Below are 20,995 nucleotides of genomic sequence, written 5' to 3'. Positions count from 1 at the left end.
TAGGTAGCAGAGATGGCTTGGCCAAGCTCAGCAGGCTGGGATCAAACCAAGAGGCCTAAGATCTTGGTGGAGAAATGGCCAGCTGGACAGAGTCATGCAACAGCTGATAGTTAGAATATGGGCAAGCATAAGGACCATAAGATCTGAGAATACAGACCAATAGCAAGAAATGAAACCTGCCAGTGAGTTATTTTGAAGAAACCAGTAGTTATTGGTGGTGGAAGTACCTGGTGTCATTTATTGAAAGATGATATTTTCCTTCATGATTAAAATATTTTTAATTCCATAACAGTGATTTTTTAAAACGTCTAAGTGAATCAGTTGACAACTACTAGCTGGAGACTGAGCTGCCAAAGAATTCTACATGTTCCATAATTTCTGAGGAAATAAAAGATGTGGTTGCATATTCATACAGATTTGACTTTCTGTGTTTTTTATTAATTTTGAATCACTAAATAATGCTGTTTCTCGATGAACCTTATTCTTTTTTAGTTTCCTTTTTATTATAAAAAACAAGCCTATGTTTGATTCTGTGGAAATAAAGGAGACCACCTAAATGAAAACGAAGACTACGTATTTAGAGCTTACCATAGCCAGGGAGTTAGTGCACAAGCAAGGGGACCAGCAGGCTGAGGAGGAGGCAGACTTCCTGTTGAACAAGGAGCCTGATTTGGGGCAGGATCCCAGGACCCTGGGATCATGACCTGAGCCAAAGGGAGATGCTTAATGGACTGAGCTACCCACGTGTCCCAGTAGATCAGAATTCTACTTTTGATTATGGCCTGGACATTGTTCTCCATTCGTATATTCAGTCAGCTTCATCCATTGAACCGAGGGAAAGTGGCTTCTTAAAATGATCAGTCTTATCAGTCTTTATCCCGAGAATGACTTTTTTTTTTTTTTCAAGTCAAGGGTTTTTACCATAATAGAAACCAAGTAAACATTAATAATATTTATTCCTGTTCTCCAGAAATAAGAAAGAGCAGAAAGTGTGAAATCAGTTTTCAGCTAAACCTTACATAGACCCTTTTCCTCAATTATACAGTATTTATCCCTAAACAATTGTATATTATAATGATTTAATATGGGGTATTTGATGCAATGAACAAATGTTCTATCATGCTTTAATGCCCCGTGGATATTGTAATTAAAATTTTGATTAATGACTTAAATTGATTTTTTTTCCAAATTATAATTAAATGTTTCCTGCTTTGTTGTTTTAAAAGATAGCTGGCTAAGTACCCCCTTCATTCCTCCAAAATGTCTCCTACTCATTATGTAAATCTTCAGGTTCATTACAAGAATTTAGATAAAGAGATTATATATATATTTTAAAGGCTTTGGAAGTACTACAGCATGTGTTTCTAATTATTTCAAGCCTATGATTCACTGAACTGCTTTTTTTACATCCTTACCTGTTTTTCAGTGTCTGACTTTCTCAGGGTGCAGTTGTAAAAAGAACCTTAAACTTTAAATTTCAACTCCAAACAACTGGATTTTGTTTTAACGTAAATAAACTATACAGGTGTTGCCTTGGGTAATTCACAGCAAGAAACCTTTCTGGAAGAGTCATTGTGCTAAGGATGGAATCATTGCAATAGTCTTGAGCCCTTGGGCTCTCTAGTCAGTATGAGAGCTAAAACCTAAGAGGGAGGAGAGAGGCCTTTATTAATCAGCAGGTGGAATTCCATTTAAATGAACCTGGAGGGACCACAGAATTACTATATTAGATTTAAGTCTCTTCAAATTGGAAGCCAGATCCTGCAGAAAATGTACAATAGTAGGCTTTCTCTTTTTACCATTATAGACAAATCTGTATCTGGAAGCAAGAGAAAGAGGGTGTTTTTCTCATTCCAAAGCAGTGCAGAGAGTAACCTGCTTTGACCTTCTGCCATCGCTATGTTTGGATGTAGTGTAAGAAGAATGTTAATAAAATTTAGCTTTCTAAATATTTCTGACCTGCAAGGATTTATGAATTGTTATAGTTTGGAAATAAAGAGCATTTCTTAAGACTTGTACTCTGGTTGTTGGATAGGCTACATTGATAGGATTCTTGCATCTATGAGCAAAAAGGTATAATATATTCTGTGGGCTAGGATACAAGAATACAGTTTATGTATGTATTAGTCATTAAAATGTGATTCTGCTAGTTATTTGAGTAATGAAGAAACTACATTTATAATTTTTAAGGATTTTCTGGTAGAAAGACCTTTTGTTGAGAAATATTCACATAAAAAAAAATAAGGCACCAAATTTAAAAAAAAATCAGCTTTTACAATTACCAGTAACAAATGTAAATACAGGTGGCAATAAGTTGGTCTCCATGAGGTTCCATGCAGGAATAATAGCTCCAATTACTGTCACAAATGTTTGTAATTGTATCTATTGCTGCCAGACAATAAATGCTTTTTAATATAGTAAGGCCATAAATGTACATGCTGCTGTTGTTTAAACAAAATACAATTTCCAGCAAATTTATCCTTGAAACACCTGCTATAATCAAAAAGAGGTGAATGCTATCAAAATAAACTGCCTAAATTAACTAGACACATTTTTAGAGCAGCCCGCATGATTACTCAACTGCCACATTGTCTCAAAGAATGAGGGGAAATATTCGCTGATGGACATTTACAGGCAAGCTTTCTTTAAAGGAGACTACAAGAAACAGAGGATTGCTTTGGATTTTTGTGTTATTTTTAAAACATGGTGTTATTTTGTAGACTTAGAGTTTTATTCACAGTTTCTTATTTTTCTTAAGCTGGTCAACTGTCGTTTTTGTTGTTGTTGTTTGTTTTCTTTTTAGCCTATAGGTCATGGGCAGGTATCAGGATTGTAGAAAAGAATACTATGCTTAAAATTATATGTAAAACTACTGCAAAGGGGTGGAGAAAACCCAGCTATCCTTAAGAAACTGAAAACAGTTTTTAGCTGCTTCTGTCACAGTCTTGTTGAACATTCAGGATATTCTGTTTAAAGATAGTTGATGATGCCTTCCTTCCTATTTACCCTGAGTGTGATAAATGTTTCAACTGGATCGAGGAAAGGTTTCATTTATCACAAGTCGAAATAGGAGAACAAGTGTTTTGCTTTAGAGAGTACCATCAACTCTAACTAAAGAGCATCAACAGTGGTAGCAGATTTTAAGGAAATAACCAATAAATACTGCATGAACACTACAGAGGGAAGTTTGTTACTAATGCCTCACAGCAGATATACCTCAGATAGACATTTGTGATTGAGAGCAGTGAATTAATATATATTGATTATAATTAAAACTTCTAGACTGCCTAAATATTTCATTATTACAAAGTATGATTTAATGTTTCCTTTAAATTATTTAATGTAAAAATATGAATTGAAACAGAAACCATTTGTCATATGGCCCTCCCTATGAAATGTACTTTTTAATTGGTTTGCTTCATTTCTCCAATCAATGATATTAGAGTAGTTCTCAGTATCACTGTGTTTCATTATTAAATTTCTTAATATGTGGACAAATTTTACTCCCATAGCCTTTATCCCATTACATTTGATTCTGTTTCCTTATGCCAAGGTAATGACTTAGATTTCTTGGTTCTTCAAATATGCAGATGGCTCTATTTATTTTTTCAGTTTTTTTGTTTTTTGAGTATTGTAGGAGATCAAGGTTTTGATTAGTAGATTCTTGAAGTTGAGAGGGACTGTCAAGGTTATCTTCTCCGGCTATGCCTCAGGGTTACTCAGCATCCTGTGAAATAGTTTCATTCTCATTGGGCCTAAGAGTGCCCCTGCATTCACAGAAGGACCCCCACTCACGCCCCATCTGCCTTGCCAGCTCTCTTCTCTGGGCTTATAATTCCTTGTAAAGTCTAGAAACCCTCACTCAGGAGAATTTTGTGGCTATAAAAAAGGGGTGTGGTTGGAGGAAGCATGAATAATAAGTCAGAGTGAACATATGAAAACACTTTAGAACAGATGGTAGTCAGTAAAGATCATCTCTGAGCACACAATTAGAAATGTAATTATTGGGGGAGACAAACCATGAGAGACTGTGGACTCTGAGAAACAAACTGAGGGTTTTGGAGGGGAGGGAGGTGGAGGGTTGGGTGGGTATTAAGGAAGGCACATATTGCATGGAGCACTAGGTGTGGTGCATAAACAATGAATTTTGGAACACTGAAAATAATTAAATTTTTAAAAAAGAAATTTAATTATTTAACTAACAAGGTTTAGAGATTATGGATCTCCAGTTTCAGTTCAACTACAGGTAGGTGTGAGAATATTAGTGATTGTTGTGATAGCCTTTGCTTACCCTCTGTGCACACTGTCTTATCTTTCTCTACAACAAGAGGACTATCTAGGAACCAGGAACTTTCCTGAGGAAACTCACATTTCCAGCACTAGTGGATTTCCATACTCCCTGCAACAAATATACACATACATTATATATCACACATACATACTCAACTTCTAAGTCGTATGTTTAGTATGTTTAGTTCTTTAAACACTTACAAAGAAAAATCATGTTTTCACACAAGTGTGTATCAGATAAGACTGTAAGCTGCTGGCAATGAAAGAAAACTGTCACAATAAAAAATTCAGAAAGCCACATTCTGTGATTACCTCACAACCTGATGGGCATTTTTCATTCAGAAAGTAATTCAGTCTCATGAAAAAAATATCTGATGGACAATCTCGCTCACTCCTCTTCTCTTTCTCTCACACACACATACACAAATAAGTCCGCAAATGTGAGCCCTGGTGAAGACGCAAATTAACGATTAGAACAAGAAGAAGAGATTACAAAACCACTTGTGCAAAGTGGCAAAAAGAGAATATAGATAATGTTCTATTATTAGGGAAGGTAGTATTGTGGGTGGAGGAGGGAAATTTGCTGCTCTTTTCCTTGCACTGAAAGCATGATGAATTATTGACCTATCCCAGCAACATTTGCTACAGTGAACTTAGACATATGCAGCCACTTCTATCAAACTGTCTTCTCTGCTTTTTTCACTTAGCCTGATTCCAACCATCCGATTTCCAAAGAATTTCATCATTGACCATGAATGGGCTATTAAACATGTCACAGGAACATCAGTATTCCACACTGAAATCTCGAGACTGATCACTTTTGGACTGCCGCTCACACTTGGCCCTACCTCCCTACCACTGCAGATACAGTTATAATCTTAATAACTGCATCTCTCTCCCTGTGACTGAAACGGAGATGAAATGTCCAGATCCCTTTACAAGCAAGGACTTGCTGCCCAGCCACAGAGCGTCGTCGACAGATAATCCCTAGCTGCCTGCACCTGTGATGGCAGAGAGCTTCCTAGCCCAGGTCATGCCCTTCCAGAGGAGCCCACATCTGGGCTTATGTGAATTGTTTATAGTATTATAAATAATACTGTTTTGAAAATTCTTATACATGTCTCTTAGTAAACATCTGCACACATTTCTACTGGAATTTCTACTAGGTGTGGAATTGCTAAGTCCTGGGGTATGTACATGTTCAGCCTTAGCAGACCCTGCCAAATAGTGTTTGAAGGTGGTTATACAAATTTATATGCCTCCCAGCAGGGTATGAAAGTTGCAGTTGCTCCGCATCTTTGTCAACATTAAGTATTGATGCTTTTTCATTTTTGTCATCATAATAGCTATGCTATAGTCTCACTGCCATTTTATTTTATTTTTTTTTTAAGATTTTTATTTATTTGACAGAGAGATCACAAGTAGGCAGAGAGGCAGGCAGAGAGAGAGGAGGAAGCAGGCTCCCTGCCGAGCAGAGAGCCCGATGCGGGGCTCGATCCCAGGACTCTGAGATCATGACCTGAGCCGAAGGCAGCGGCTTAACCCACTGAGCCACCCAGGCGCCCCCTCACTGCCATTTTAATTTGCATTTCCCTAACAACTGCTGAAGTCAAACCCCTTTCCATATATTTGACATTTGGATATCCTCTTGTCTTTTGCTATTGGGTTATCTGCTTTTCCTTTGATTTATAGAAATTATTTTTATACTCTGGATATGAGTCCTTTGTCAGGTATATGTATTGAAAATATGTACTCTTTAGCTTTTCTTTTCACTCTTATTGGTATAAACAGTGGCCTAATGTTAATATACTCAAAATGACCTTTTTTTGGGGAGAAAGGAACATGGCTAATATTTGTTTTCTTTAAGAACCTTTGCTTACCCCAATGCTATGAAGTTATTCTCCTATGTTTTCTTTTTGAAGCTTTATTGCTTTACTTTTGGCATCGAGTTCTGTGATTCATCTAGCTTTTTTTCTTATGTATGGTGTAAGGTAGAACTCAAGACTTATTTGGGGGAGATATATATATATGTGTGTGTGTGTGTGCATATATATGTATATATGTATACTGACCCATTTTAATGAAAAGGTTATTTTTTCACCAGTGCACTGCTTTGTCATAAAAAGCCTGTATGTGTGGGTCTGCATCTGGACACTCTATTTTATTGCCCTAGTCTATCTGTTGTTCTTTCATACTACTGAAATGGTATCTCTTTAGATTTTATTTTCTGTTTATTGCTGGTATATAAAAATAATTATGGGGTCAATTGGGTGGCTGAGTCAGTTGAGCCTCTTGATTTCAGCTCAGGCCATGATCTCAAGGTCATAGGATCAAACCCTGCATTGGGTTCCATGCTCAGTGTGGAGTCGGCTAGAGATTCTATCTCTTGCTCCCCCTGCTTTCTCTCTCTCTCATAAATAAATAAATAAATAAAATTTTAAAGATTTTTAAATTTTTAAATTTGCCTTATATAGTGGTTAAGAACTTTTGTCTAAGTTGGATATAAGTGGTATTAGGGAGAAAGCTTTTAATATTTCAATTGTACCAATAAGTATGATGTTAACTTTATGACTTTATTTGCCTTTACTAGATTAAGGAGCTTTCCTTTTGTTCCTAGTTTGCTTAGCGTTATTATGAATGGATGTTACATTGTTTTCAAGTGATTTTTTTTCTTCATCTATTAAGAGGACCATGTGATTTATTTCCTCTCTTTTTCCCTCTCTTGCTATGGTGGATTATACTGATTGATTTTTGAGTATCAAACTAACCTTGCATTTTAGAATAAATGTAACTTAATCGTGATATATTATCCTTTTTATATGTTACTGGATTCTATTTGCTGGTATTTTTGTTGAGAACTTTTTTTTTTAAGATTATATCCTTATTTATTTATGTGACAGAGAGAGACACAGCAAGAGAGGGAACACAAGCATCAGGAGAGGGAGAGGGAGAAGCAGGCTTCCCACTGAGCAGGGAGTCCGATGCAGGGCTTGATCCCAGGACCCTAGGATCATGACCTGAGCCGAAGGCAGACGCTTAAGCATCTGAGTCACCCAGGCACTCTTTTTTGTTGAGAACTTCTTTTATATCAATGTTTACAAAAAATACTGATTTGTAATTTTTCCTGTTCTTTAGGTGTCTTTGTCAGGTTTTAGTGTAATGCTATCTAGGCCTCATAAAACCAGTTGGCAATTGCTCTCTCTTTTTTTTTTCCTGTCACTGATATTTGTGTAAAGTTGTTGTTATTCCTTAAATATTTGAAAAAATTCACCGATGAAGCCGTCTGGGTCTGGGTATTTCTTTGTGAGAAATTTTTTTTTAAAGAGTTTTATTTATTTGATAGACAAAGATCAAAAGTAGGCAGAAAGGCAGGCAGAGAGAGGGAGGGAAGCAGGCTCCCTGCTGAGCAGAGAGCCTGATGCGGGGCTCGATTCCAGGACCCTGGGATCATATCCTGAGCTGAGTGAAGATAGAGGCTTAACCCACTGAGCCACCCAGGTGCCCCCTTTGTGAGAGAATTTTTAATTGCCTGTGTTTATCCTAAAACTTTTAAATTCTTTTTTTATTATACAATTGATATATAAATACATTCTTGGTAATATTCAAATATTATAAATGAAACTAACATCTCTTTTAACCATCACCCCCTTAAAATTTTTAGTTATACTTCGCTACGTTTCATCAGGGAGATGATAAGTAACGATAGCATGGTCTCTGCAAATTTGCTCTCAACTGCTCACTTGCCTATAAGATTGGGCAGTCTACTTTAAAGTAGCTAAATCTCAATTTCCTCATCTTATGAGAGTTTTTAAAAGAATTGTATGTGATGATGTATGGATAGTGCCTAACATAGTGCCTGACACATACTAGACATTTTTGAGTGTTAACACTGAAGCTATCATTAGATGTAAAAGGATCTCGGGATGGATGTGACTATTGGGGAACTACTCTATACCAAGGAAGGAAAAAGAAAAGGTTTCTAAGTAGCCAAAATAGAAATCACAAAAAACTATGTACTAAAGCTCATGCATTTTATTTATAGGGGAATCTGATAAATCCTTCTTTGGAACTTACATATAGTTGTTTCAGAGATTATTCTAACAAGGTTGGTTAAACAGACTGTTCATCCACAGCAGATTAGAAGCAGCAAACCTCCCATAGCATCTAAGCTTTAGCAAAACAACTGAGCTAAGAAACATTTATTTAATGTGCAAACTTGAATGGAAAGTTGTCAGTTTCTTGTGCTCCTATTGAAATTGGGTGACAAAGTAAGGAAATGAAAGAAGCTGGTCAGTGTAATGGAAAATCTGTAAGGGAGAGAAAGACATTTGGCTTCCTGTTCATTTTGCAATTGGCATAGTAAAAATCACACCACCTCAATTTGTTACCCAATCAGTGAAATGGAGGTACAAGATTTCCTCCCCAGAGTGATCTTGAAAATCCACAGAGAAAGTGAATTCAGGGGTGAAATAGAGGCCCAAAGAGGAAAATGCAGTGAGGACCCTTAAATGCAGGGAGTGCATAAAAGCCCTAGTATATCTTGTCATGTTCACGAAAACACAACTGCAAAAACAGAATATTAAGATTCCATTAGTAATTATTCATAACACAGTTGGGGGAGAACCAGTAAGAATAGAGGGAAAAGGGAAAGTAGATGGCAGAAGTAGCATTTTTGTGATGGAAAGAAATTCAAAATACATCTGAGCCTTGGGGCCCTGCTCCCGCCCTTGGGGGCTGAAGCAAATGTGCCACTAGAGCCACAGACTATGAGACTCCGCTGCTCTGGCATGGACATTTCCTGAGCCCAGGAAAAAACACCCCAGTATACACCAGAGTACCTTCCTCAGCTTTGTTCTATCAGGACTCCGTTGACTCTCCGCCTCTCTCTATTCAGAAGTTCAAACTTGGAGAAAAAAACTGACAGTTTGACACTTTATGAGTTGTATAATTAGTAAAATGTATATACAGATAAAAGTTCCATTTACCACCTCTAGCTCATGTGTCGGTCTCTCCCTCCGCAGTAGTTTCAGAGAGGAGCTTGGAGCATTGAGTTGGGGATCCAGACAAAGAAACCAAGCGTCTGTGTATCATATGTAAAGTTAGTCATTCAGGGGTTGTGCTGTTGAAGTAAAACCCAGAGATCCTTGTAGTCTTGCTGGTCACCTTAATGGCTGCAGCTGGAGCTCCTATGTTTTGACTTTATGGTATGCTGTGACTCGCCATCTGCTGACAAGGCATCGTAATTCTCCAGTTTTTGAAAAAGGGAGAGAATATAATTTGGCACTCAAGAATTTGGAGTGGAAAGGAGGTTATGGTTACAACAGTCGCTTTGCTGTCTACCTCAGAGGTGACAGAATTATATAAGATTTTGTATGAAAGGATTTTTAAAAATAGTCTAAAGAAATGATATACTGCATCATTATTAGTCTTCTCATTTCCTCGGAGAGAGGAAACATGCTGGATTAGTGAAAAACTCAACATCTACAGAGAGGAGTGGTCTCACTTGGTATATAACAAAAAAATTATTGGTTTACCTTAGATACTCTGCGGTAGTTCATTTTATCATAAAGAAAAGCAGCCTATGGTATGTGGAAAATGCACTGGTCTGAGAGTGCTTTCCATTTTCCAGACATGAAACCTCAGAAAGGTCATTTAATTTGCCTGATTCTTGGTTTTCCTCCTATACAATATGTATATATAGTCAGTTTTTCTGTATCAAAAGCAAGCCCAAATCACAGTGGTTTATAATCATAATAACAACAAATATACTGTCACTCAAGATAGTGTCTGCTGTTGTGTGACTCAGCTGCGGCTCTAGCCCTGCTGTGTTTCATATTTCTTATTCCCAGGCCCAGGCTGAAAGTATAACCCCTATGTGGGGCATGCCTATTATAATGGCAGAAAGAAAGGGGAAGGGGGCTGATGGATGCCTCTTACACCATCTGCACAGTCCTGGCATAGGCCATACTCACCACTGTTCCACTGGCCAAAGAGAATCACATGGCCAAGGCCAGCATCAATGGAGCAGAGAAGTATACTCCCCCCACAACTGGTCTACAAATCACATAACCCTCTCACAGGGAAGGGTAGAAGTGAAAAAGAAGGATGACAAATTGACATAGCACTCCAAACCTTTGTGAGTCTCAAATAAGGAAATGTATATAAGAGTGCATTGTAACCTAGTGGATTCTCTACCAATATAAGGATTGCTAGCATTTTGGGGATCAAGTCCTTCATCACTTCTTCATTCTTACCACAAACCTTTGTAAACTCTTTAACCATCTCCATTGTAGTTTTTTAAAAGCTACGTGTTATGCCTTTTTATAATCATGTTTTTAAAATGTTACAAATGTGATCACTTATATTTTCTGCTGTAACTGTATTAAACCCCTTTCGAGAACTACTTGGGCATCCAGACTTTTCCCCCCTGATGATTAAAGTAATGATTAAAAATTCTCTGGCAGGAAATTTGGGAAATTTTGGAAGGATAAAGAAGAAATTCTAAACATCGATATCCAAATTCCTGGCTTAATATATGCATACATATACAAATATACTCAAATATTAATTTTTACTAAATTGGACACCTAATAGGATATTCTTTGGGGAATGTGTTTCCACATTACTTTATGTTGTTTGCGTGTATTTTTGCTGAATAAATTTCTATTGAAAACATGAATTTAACATTTTGATATGCAATACATATATATTTATGGAGCCCAGTAATATAAACCAAACACTCATGAACCCACTACTGAACTTGAGAACTAGACCATTGCATGCCCTTGAAATTACCTGGGTGCTCCTCTGCTGCTGCCCTTTGCCTCCCATGGGGAACCGCTGTCCTCAATTTGTGTATCAGATATTGTCCTTAGCTGCTGCTTCTGCTTCCTCTTCCTCCTCCACTTCCTCCTCCTCCACTTCTTCCTCCTTCTCTTCCTCTTTTTTAGTATTTTAGTGTATCATTGAGCTTTGCTCCATTTTGAGCTTTATAAAAATGGTATCATACTGCATTATTTTTAGTGGTGAAATGGATATCACAAAATTAAACTGTCCTCTACTGTTAAACATTTAGAGAGTTAACTATTTAGAGAGCTGTTTTACAAAGAACTTGTACATTCCTCTTTGTGTATATCCCCATATATTTCCTTGGGAATAATTTCTAGAGGTGAAATTGCTGGGTTAAGAGGTTAGGACATCTTTAAGGCCTTTTTTTAAAATAACTATACATCAGGAAATGTGTCCATCTAGATTTTAATAAAACATTCAGATTTATGTGCCAGATAATCATAAATCATTATTAGCTTTTCACTTTAAAAGGCAGTAAGAATACATAAATATGTCCCAGTGGGTTATCATATTAAAAAGTCCCAAACCAAATCCTCAGTATTTCTGGGTCCCTGAAATCTATTCTTCTCACACTGTGATATTACTAATATCTTCGTCCCTAAGACTGGAAACATTAAAGACACCTCTCTACCACCCCATCTCCACTTCAGCCACCCCACACTTGCCCTTAGTCCTCAAATCCTGCTAGTTCTGTCCCTATGATGTCCTTTGAATCTATCTCTTCTCTTTCATTCTCACAAGCGCTGCTCTACTGCTAATGTTAACGTGGGCCATTGCACAGCCTCTTAACTGGTTGCCTACCTGCCTTCAGTCTAATTGCCTTTCTAATTCTTCCTTGCCTTCTAGTCCTTCCCTCTGTTACTTTCTCAAAACACAAACTTGTCCTAAAACTGAAACCAAAAATCTTTAATAGCTCTCCATTGTCCACATGATAAAATCCACAGTCCTCAGTTAAAGCCCTCCACCTAACTTAACCTACCTCTCCGGCTTTGCTTCTTCGTGATTCACCCTCTCCACCCCACCCTGCCCCAAGAACTTTGTGTTTTATATTCTAGCCAGCCTGGGCTCTTGTTCCCTATATATTTCCTGTTTTTTTCTTGTTCTAGTTATTCCCTCAGCCTAAAATACCCTTCCTCTCCCACTCCTTTCCAGCCTGTTGAAATGCTCCTAATGCTTCAAGCTTGCACTGAAATGCCAGCTCCTCCATGGAGTTTAACATCAATGTAAGTTATCATAGTTATACATAAATGAGTCAGGCATGCTTAATTCTCTCGAAATATTTATCAGAACATGAAAAAAATGTAATGGTAAAAGATAAGGCTGGGTAGGAAAAGCAGAACACAATCTATATTAAACACATCAATTACTATAAATAAAATAATAGATACAAAGTATACATATGTATATATGTATATGTTTATACATGTATATATATCTACAGACACCAAGACTGTAGAAATACTTACACTTGGTGTTTTGTTAAGCTTATGAAGTTTTTTTTTTTGGAATCAGTCCGGACGAGTACTATTTTGGAAAAATTACTAATATAATGATACTTATTAAGTTCATTTTCTTTTATAAGGATGCTTGCTTGGGCTTAACCAGTATTCCATTTTGAGGCTTAGTAACATATTTGGTCCAGCTGCAGCAGGCCCACCAGTAGCCTCTCCTCCCCGTTCCAGTGTTGACTGGCCGTGTTGGAGAGGCCTGTTTCCTTGCCAGATCTGTCTAGTCATAGTCACGGGTGATGAACAGTCCCCTCAACTGTAAAATGAAAATGTTTCACCAGGTGACTATTAAATGGATGAGTAGATGATCTCTAAGGTCCTTCCCAGCTCTCATATTCTGAGATATTTTTTGCTCATGAGACAGAAAAATGCTTATGGACAAAAGGAAGTGCTGATTTGTTCTCTGCTCTAGCACCTGCACCGGTGTCAAGTAGCCAGTTGCTCCTTTTATTAACTCTGACCTGCCAAAATGTGGTCTGCGAGAATTAATACACTTGGCTTCTGAGCCAGGAGCACTACTACCCGCGTGGGTTTGGGTGTGCCCCGGGTGTGCCACTTTCTGTCACGGGGCCTCTTGCTTATCTGTGAAATGATAAAGGTGAGCCTAGTTGCTCTTTGAGGTTCTTTAATATATTGTAATTTTATCATTGGTATGTGTGAAGTACCCCAGGCTTGCTTTCTCACCCGGTAGTCCTAGCCCATGTTTCAGAGTTAAGGAATCGGTAGAATAGGACAATTCACAGTATGTTTTTGTCTCACAGAATAGTGTAGATAGCAAAGTGGAGCCTCAGGCTATGCAAAAAGATATGTATAATTGAGGAATATCCTGGTTCCATTACTTCAACTTACCATATTTTTTCTCATCATGGCTATTTCTCCAGTCTTAAAATCGTTTCCTTTATTAATATAAACCAAAAGATTTTGAAGATATCTTGTAAGAAATTAAAATGTTGGCATTGATTTTAAATATGCACACAGCCTAGTAGTAATGCGATATATCTCAAAATATATGAACTCTAATAATCATCATAGATTTCCTTTTTTCAGAAAGAGAAGTCTTCCTGAAGAAGAGGGCCCTCTCTTAATTTTCAGGGGACAAACTAATACTTGATATATGATACTTGATTCGAGAGTTGCTTCTGGCAATTGTTACTATTTAAACAACTATTTCTTTTCTAGTAATTATATATTTTTTTCATTTTGATGGGTAGTCATAAATATTAACCACCAGCAGTGCAGGAATAATTTATATTCAAATTGTCAGACATCACTCTGTGAACACATAAAATCATTTACATTTATTTAGAACCTTTAATCCTAAAGTGCTCTACACATATTTCTTTATAATCTGATTGCAAGCTATATATAGGACTTTCCTACCTGAAATAGGGCAGCAACCAAAGTAACTAATGAAGAATACAACTTCAAAAACATAGAGGAAAGAAGGAAATGTGTATTTTACTTGTTCCTGTTATGCTCTTACGCCTATAGGATTGGAGAATCCATGTTGACCAAATGCACCAACACAAAAGTGGAATAGAATCTGCTCTAAAGGAGACCAAGGTATGTGAATTATTTCAAGTGAATCAATGTACATTTATTCACCTGTTGAATACTTGTTAAAGGAGAACATGAAAAAAAAAAAAAAAAGACGCAATCCTTGCCTTTGAGGAGCTTATAGATTGAATGTACCATATTATATTTCAACAGCCCTAACGTACTTAAACTAAAGAAAAGTAACTTTTTATCAAGTCAGTATAATATATACCTAGTACAGAGAAAGATAAATATCTCTAATATGTATATATACTATACAACTACACAATATATATGTAAATTGTGCAATATACAAATTGTATACATTAGGTATATTGTATAATATATATCATTGTGTATTATACAATTATACAATATATTCAGAAAGAAAAGAATGATGAAGTGTTTCTCTAATATATGTTAGATTAGATCTAATGTATATTAGATTCTCTCTATATATCTATACATATTAGAGAAACATTTCATCATTCTTTTTTTTCTGAATCCCATGAGGTAACAGAGCACTGGGCCAGCAATGCTTAGAAACTACAACTCCCCCAAGCTTGCTGCTCTGACAGAAATAAGGACTCTTTTGGAGGATGCCATAAGGAAGCAAAGTTGGAATGAGAAGTTACAGGTCCCAGGCTAGAACTATAAATTTAATGACTTACCTCCAAAGGGAGCATTCTAGTCATCTTTGAACTGTGGTATAAGAAAGTCTTGTTATTCCATTACCTACTTTGATTACAAACTTTATATAAAGCAAATTCCACTCACGTACAATTTAGACATGCATAAGGGCTAATGAATTGACTAACACTACCAGGTGCTTTTTATTTTAACATTCTGCCAAGTATGACTAAATTATTTCTCATTACAGAATTCTTTTGCTATTGAAAATCTCAAGCTAACTTCTTTTTCACCAGCTGAGAATTTGTGGGATGAATTGAAGGAGATTTAGCCCGTTTTATACTGTTCTTAAGAAATATATTTGTGAATTCTTTTATCTACTAAAATCCAATGGAATTTCTAGGGATTTTTGGATAAACTTCATAATGAAATTAGCAGGACTCTGGAAAAGATCAGCAGCCGAGAAAAGTACATCAACAATCAGCTTGAGCACTTGGTTCAAGAATATCGTGCGGCTCAAGCCCAGCTGAGTGAGGTAACTTAGGAATGATATCTGGGATTTAGTTCAGCTGATGACACTGTTTCCCAGACGTGACACAGCACTTCGAATTTGTGAATCATGAAATGCTTTTCACAAACAGCAACACCTGGATTCTCTGCCCACTTTAGGAAGCCACATGAGGCCGGAGCACTTGCCATCTCCGTGTTACCTGTAATAGAAATTATCTCCTGGAAGTCTTTAAATGCATTTCTTCTTTTGATTTAAATAAATGAAGGCATGTATTGTTGGGGAACATTGCTTAGAACAGGAACGGAGTATCAGGACACCTGGTTTTGTGTCTAAGTCTGCTGTTAATTTACCCTAGGAGTAGGAGGAAAAAGAATAGTATGCATTTACATGTGTCAGTAGGAAAAGACATCATTGCCTTAATGACTTACAGCCACATAATAAAAAATATGAAAGCACGACACGTTCAAAGACAAGCAGTTTAATTAATTTAATGAGCAAATTTTTTAATCCTTTCAAGGTTTTAGAATTTCAACCAAAAAAACGAAACCTTCGCCTTTGAAAGCAGCAGTTCTTTGTGCCCCAGTGGGGATCTAAAGGCTTTCCTTGGGAGTTATGCCCCCTCTTTCCTGATACTGAGGAAGAGACTAGTAAGAACACTTGCAAGTGTCAGTTAAGGACTTTTTTTTTTTCGTTTAGCAAACAAGGTTGGAAGAATGGGAAAAAACTGGAAATGAACTTGAGATACCTCTGCACTTTCAGAAGTTCTCAAAGACCAAACAAAATAATTTTCACTTTTTAATTATTTATTTAACAAAGTATTCCCTCACAGACACATCTACTCGGGGATGTTTTACTTTCAAATGCTGTAAAAGACTCTGATTGAAGCCACTGTGTATCTGTCAAACATTGATATTAAATAATTGTTAGATTAGTTCCCAAGAACATATTCTGTACTGTCATACCATTTGTTAATCCTTATTAATTGCTCATCCTGACTCTCTATTATGATTGATTTTTAGAACTCGTTTTCTCTGCATTGCATGCAAATTAGATCGACCAAGAGCTACTCTCCTAGACGGTGTAGGAATAGCTGAGGACAGTTTTTATTGTGAGCCATGCCTGTGTGAGTTACACAGTCAGTATATGAAGGTTAAGGTAGCTTATCATTTTATAGTGCCTTAGTTTAAATAGATGGTGTCTATTAGGGACATAAAACAGCTACAGTTAAATGTCACTTTCACAAATGTATTCACAAATGGAGGGGTGTCGTAAAATTATATGCAGAAATTGCAAACACAAAGAGGTCACACTTAAGTAATCTGCTTCTGTTTTGAATTTGTCATTAAACAAAATGTTTTCTCCCTTAGGCGAGGGAGCGATACCAGCAGGGTAACGGTGGAGTAACGGAAAGGACCCGGCTCCTGTCTGAGGTACGCACTGTGCTCTTGCCCTCTTCTCACCATCAGCTGAGCCCAGGCCGTGCGGGGCCCGGGCGGTTTAATAAGGCTATAGCCTGGTGTTGTTTGTTTCGGTAACTGCTTCCCATGGCTTTAAGTCCTTTTCTTTAAGGAGAAAATCCCTAGTTTCCTTATCAGTGACTCAATTATGTATTTATATACTGTTTGTTTCCATAAAATGCCTGCAGTTGTTTTATTAAATTCAACACAGAACCTGCTGATAATATTAGCATGTTTATAACCTTCCTTAATCTTTTAAAAACCTAATAATTATGATTAATATATAGAAGAGTAGGTAAAGCACTGGCTTAAATGTCGTACACAGATTTTAATGTTAGGCTGTAAGATGTAAGATTTGTTTTTCCTGATTGCTGCCGATGTATGTGATCCTGAGTATTTCTCTCCACACAAACTGGAAGTGGCTTGTAACCCTTTCCCTCTGAGAACTTATGAAATATTTGCATATATTGTTATATTGACTTTCAACATCATGTAAGAGAGTAAGATCTAATATATATTCCAATTTTTTACTGAAGAGCTGAGAGGAAAAAAAAATCTTACAACAAGGTCAATAGCCAATGAACAAAATTATCTTTGGTCAAAATCCAGTGTAATTGTCCCAGGCTTTTTCTATATAATAGAATTAAGCTTCTTTTATAGAGATTATTCAAGGCATAAATAGTTATTTTAGAATACTAAAAATATAACTTTAGTAATATTTAGACTCTAATCCTGTGGTGCTTCTAGGCAAATAGAATGTTATGTGGAAAGAAGTAAAGTGCTCACTTACGTTAAGTAAATTAACACTTGAAGGGAGTCCAGGGACCCATTTAGTTCTTTTGGAGGAGGTAGTTATCCCCAGTTGTAACATTGCAGGTGCCTAAAAAAAATTAATTTGCTTTACTTGGATGAGCACTTTATTCCCAAGGAAGTTTTTACTCACCAGTATGATAAAAATAAAGTCTACTAAGTTACAATAATTATGGCTTAGTTCTAGGTCATATAAAAATATTTTTAATTTTTTTAAAGATAATATGCCTGTTTGGAATTTTGCTGATAGAGGCTATAGTAGTATAATTTGAGTATGACGTAGAGTACAGATAGGAGCCGATATGACAGCACAATATGGCTCTTGGAGCTCATGGTTTGGAGAAAAGCAGTTGGAATATTTTTATATTACAGCCATATGGTATAAACATTATTTTTAACATCCTATAGAGGAAAAGATGGCATCTTCTCTTATAAAACTGTAATATTAAGAAATATACCTAATAAGCCTCAGATATCCAAAATCTTCTCAGGATGTGTGAATGTTTTTTTTTTTGTTTTTTTTTTTTTTTTTTTAGAGAGAGAAAGCACACAAGCAGGCAGAGAGGCAGGCAGAGGCGGAGAGAGAGGCAGGCTCCCTGCTGAGCAAGGAGCCCGACGCGGGACTCAATCCCAGGACCCCGGGATCATGACCTGAGCCGAAGGCAGCGGCTTAACCCACTGAGCCACCCAGGCGTCCCGTGAATGTTTTTAATTAATGACTCATTATTAATGACTGGCATGGTTGGGGTGCCCAGGTGGCTCAGTTGGTTGGGCATCCTACTCTTGATTTCTGCTCAGGTCATGATCTCAGGATTGTGAGACGGAGCCCCACGTCAGGCGTGGAGTCTACTTAAGATTCTCTCCCTCTCCCTCTGTCCCTCCCTGCCCCCATCACCCCCACTCTCTCTCTCTCTCTCTAAAGAAAGAAAAAGAAAAAGAAAGGACTGACACCATACATGCTAGGAGATAACTGCAAGGTTTGCATGTCTGATACCTAAAATGAGAACTCAGATCATTTTTTTATTGTCATGTGACAACCTGAGAATGTCATTTGGTGAAGTTTAATGTTAGGAGCACTCTCAGAAGATGAAAAGCTTTGTGTGTCTGCCTATTTTATCTTATTATTCAGATTATGTCCAGAAGACTCCTTATATTTTTATGTCCCTTTACAGATGTATTAGATCTAAATTTCCTTAACACATCATTCAATGATTTTGAAAGTTTATTAAAATCCAGAGCGTGTGAATTTTTTTTTTTCAATTAAAGGTGACAGAAGAACTGGAAAAGGTAAAGCAAGAAATGGAAGAAAAAGGCAGCAGCATGACTGACGGTGGTGAGTACACACTCATCCTCAGGGGAAGATGAGCAAGAGGAGAGTATTTCCCAAGAAATCTATTTAACAAAATGCTATTCGTAAATCGGGAGTCTGCTTTTTAAAATGAGTTTGAGGTATTAGAGAGGGCACTGACTGCATGGAGCACTGGGTGTGGTACAAAAACAATGAATATTGGGACGCCTGGGGGGCTCAGTTGGTTGAGCAGCTTCCTTCGGTTCAGGTCATGATCCCAGCGTCCTGGGATCGAGTCCCACATCGGGCTCCTTGCTCGGCGGGGAGCCTGCTTCTCCCTCTGCCTCTGCCTGCCGCTCTGTATGCCTGTGCTCGCTCTCTCTTCCTCTCTCTCTCTGATAAATAAAATCTTTAAAAAAAAAAAAAACAATGAATATTGTTATGCTGAAAATAAATTTAAAAAATGATTAAATAAAAAAAATAGGGGTGCCTGGGTGGCTCAGTGGGTTAAGCCGCTGCCTTCAGCTCAGGTCATGATCCCAGGGTCCTGGGATCGAGCCCCGCATCAGGCTCTCTGCTCAGCAGGGAGCCTGCTTCCTCCTCTCTCTCTGCCTGCCTCTCTGCCTGCTTGTGATTTCTCTCTGTCAAATAAATAAATAAAATCTTTAAAAAATAAATAAATAAATAAATAAATAAATAAAATGAGTTTGAGGAGAGGTAGGTATGTGGTACAAAAATGATGTCTGATAATCCATATACTGTTTTCCTCATCAGTCACCTCAGGGGAATCATTTTTTTTTATCCTTATTTAGGATTTTTTTATTCTAACTGTGTTGATTTAGAGATAGAGTGGGAAATACTTAAATATACACTTTGTTATTCCGATTTAAAAAAAAAAACAATATTTGCTGTTTTCTCAAATGAGCTTCATTATTCCACTTTATGTGCAAAAGAGCACTAAGTGTGTGCCCAAATGGCATGAAGGCAGTGATGGGGTGACCTTTGTTTATCTTCCTCTCCCCCAGTGGACCCAACTGGGCAGAGCGGTCAAATAGAGAAGAATTAATAATCCTCTACTAATCATGCTCCATCATGAGCTAGTCACTTTGACACGGCCTGGTTTATTGCCTAAGGCCCTTCTGTGTTCTAGAAAGATTTTCCAGAGTTCTGATGATATAAACTGAGTGATTATCCAAAAGGGGACGTATAGAGATTTTGTACTATGTTTGAATGAACCCATTAACTCTATCTCTCAGGTAGTTCTTTCTTCCTTTTTTTCCCCATTGTATCCCTTTTCCTTCAGACAAATATTCTAGCTCATAAAATTTATTAAAGACATCCTTAAATACCCCTTTAGCACCTCTTCCCCAAGAAAAGGAAGGAGTTTAACCTCAGCTCAAATGTTGCATCATTTCACATCCTAAAAATCTCAGGTATTTAAAATACCACCGCAAAACCATGTGAATGTCAGTATGTTGTAGGTTTTGTTTTTAACCCTGTTTTTGGCTTAAGACAAAGTGAGGAAAATGTCATGCAATTCTGTAATAGACTGATACTCCAAATGAACATTTTTATTGCATGTTATTTTCATTCTGCAGCTCCCTTGGTAAAGATTAAACAGAGCTTAACAAAGCTGAAGCAAGAAACGGTTCAGATGGACATCAGAATTGGCGTTGTGGAACACACATTACTCCAATCAAAACTGAAGGAGAAGTCCAACATGACTAGGGACATGCATGCAACAATCATTCCAGAATCTGCAATAGGCTCTTATTAAAACACTGTTTTTCATGCTTCTGATTAGTTGTTTTTTATATCAAAGTGTATTTCATGTGGCATAGATTTCCAAACACTATTATACCTCTCAAAGCATGTTCAGTGGGTATATTTTTACGTATATACACATTGTATCATGGTGTTTATGGATGGCTAAAGCCTTTTAATTGAATATAATAATAAAGTAATTAAAAATTCTCACTTTCAAAGAAGCTTTCAGTAATCATTACAGATGTTAAAACCCCCACCCGGTGGCATATTTTTCTCTTTGTTCCTTGTGTAAGCCAGTGTGTATGACCATGTTTTCTGCAGGGGCTCCTGCTGCTGTCACCACATGGAC

The 20,995-nt window shown here is 37.1% G+C and overlaps 1 protein-coding gene across 3 annotated transcripts in view; it reads left to right on the top strand.

Moving 5' to 3' along the window:
• The window catches only part of IFT57 (intraflagellar transport 57), a 54,004-nt gene extending 33,330 nt beyond the window's left edge, over positions 1 to 20,674 (top strand). For 2 of the 3 annotated variants that reach the window (XM_047723795.1, XM_047723783.1), the window contains 5 exons: positions 14,139 to 14,210; positions 15,217 to 15,348; positions 16,692 to 16,754; positions 18,858 to 18,924; positions 20,478 to 20,674. In XM_047723795.1, the coding sequence (XP_047579751.1) occupies positions 14,139 to 14,210; positions 15,217 to 15,348; positions 16,692 to 16,754; positions 18,858 to 18,924; positions 20,478 to 20,656 (513 nt within the window). In that variant the 3' untranslated portion in view covers positions 20,657 to 20,674. Of the gene's footprint in view, positions 1 to 14,138; positions 14,211 to 15,216; positions 15,349 to 16,691; positions 16,755 to 18,857; positions 19,041 to 19,591 lie in introns of all 3 variants that reach the window. The other variant, XR_007126403.1, reaches the window with a different exon arrangement.
• The last annotated feature ends 321 nt before the right edge of the window (positions 20,675 to 20,995 follow it).

This window comes from Lutra lutra, chromosome 1 (genome assembly GCF_902655055.1).
Source record: "Lutra lutra chromosome 1, mLutLut1.2, whole genome shotgun sequence".
Classification (NCBI taxonomy): Eukaryota; Metazoa; Chordata; class Mammalia; order Carnivora; family Mustelidae; genus Lutra; species Lutra lutra.
This window is presented reverse-complemented; position numbering and strand designations above follow the sequence as displayed.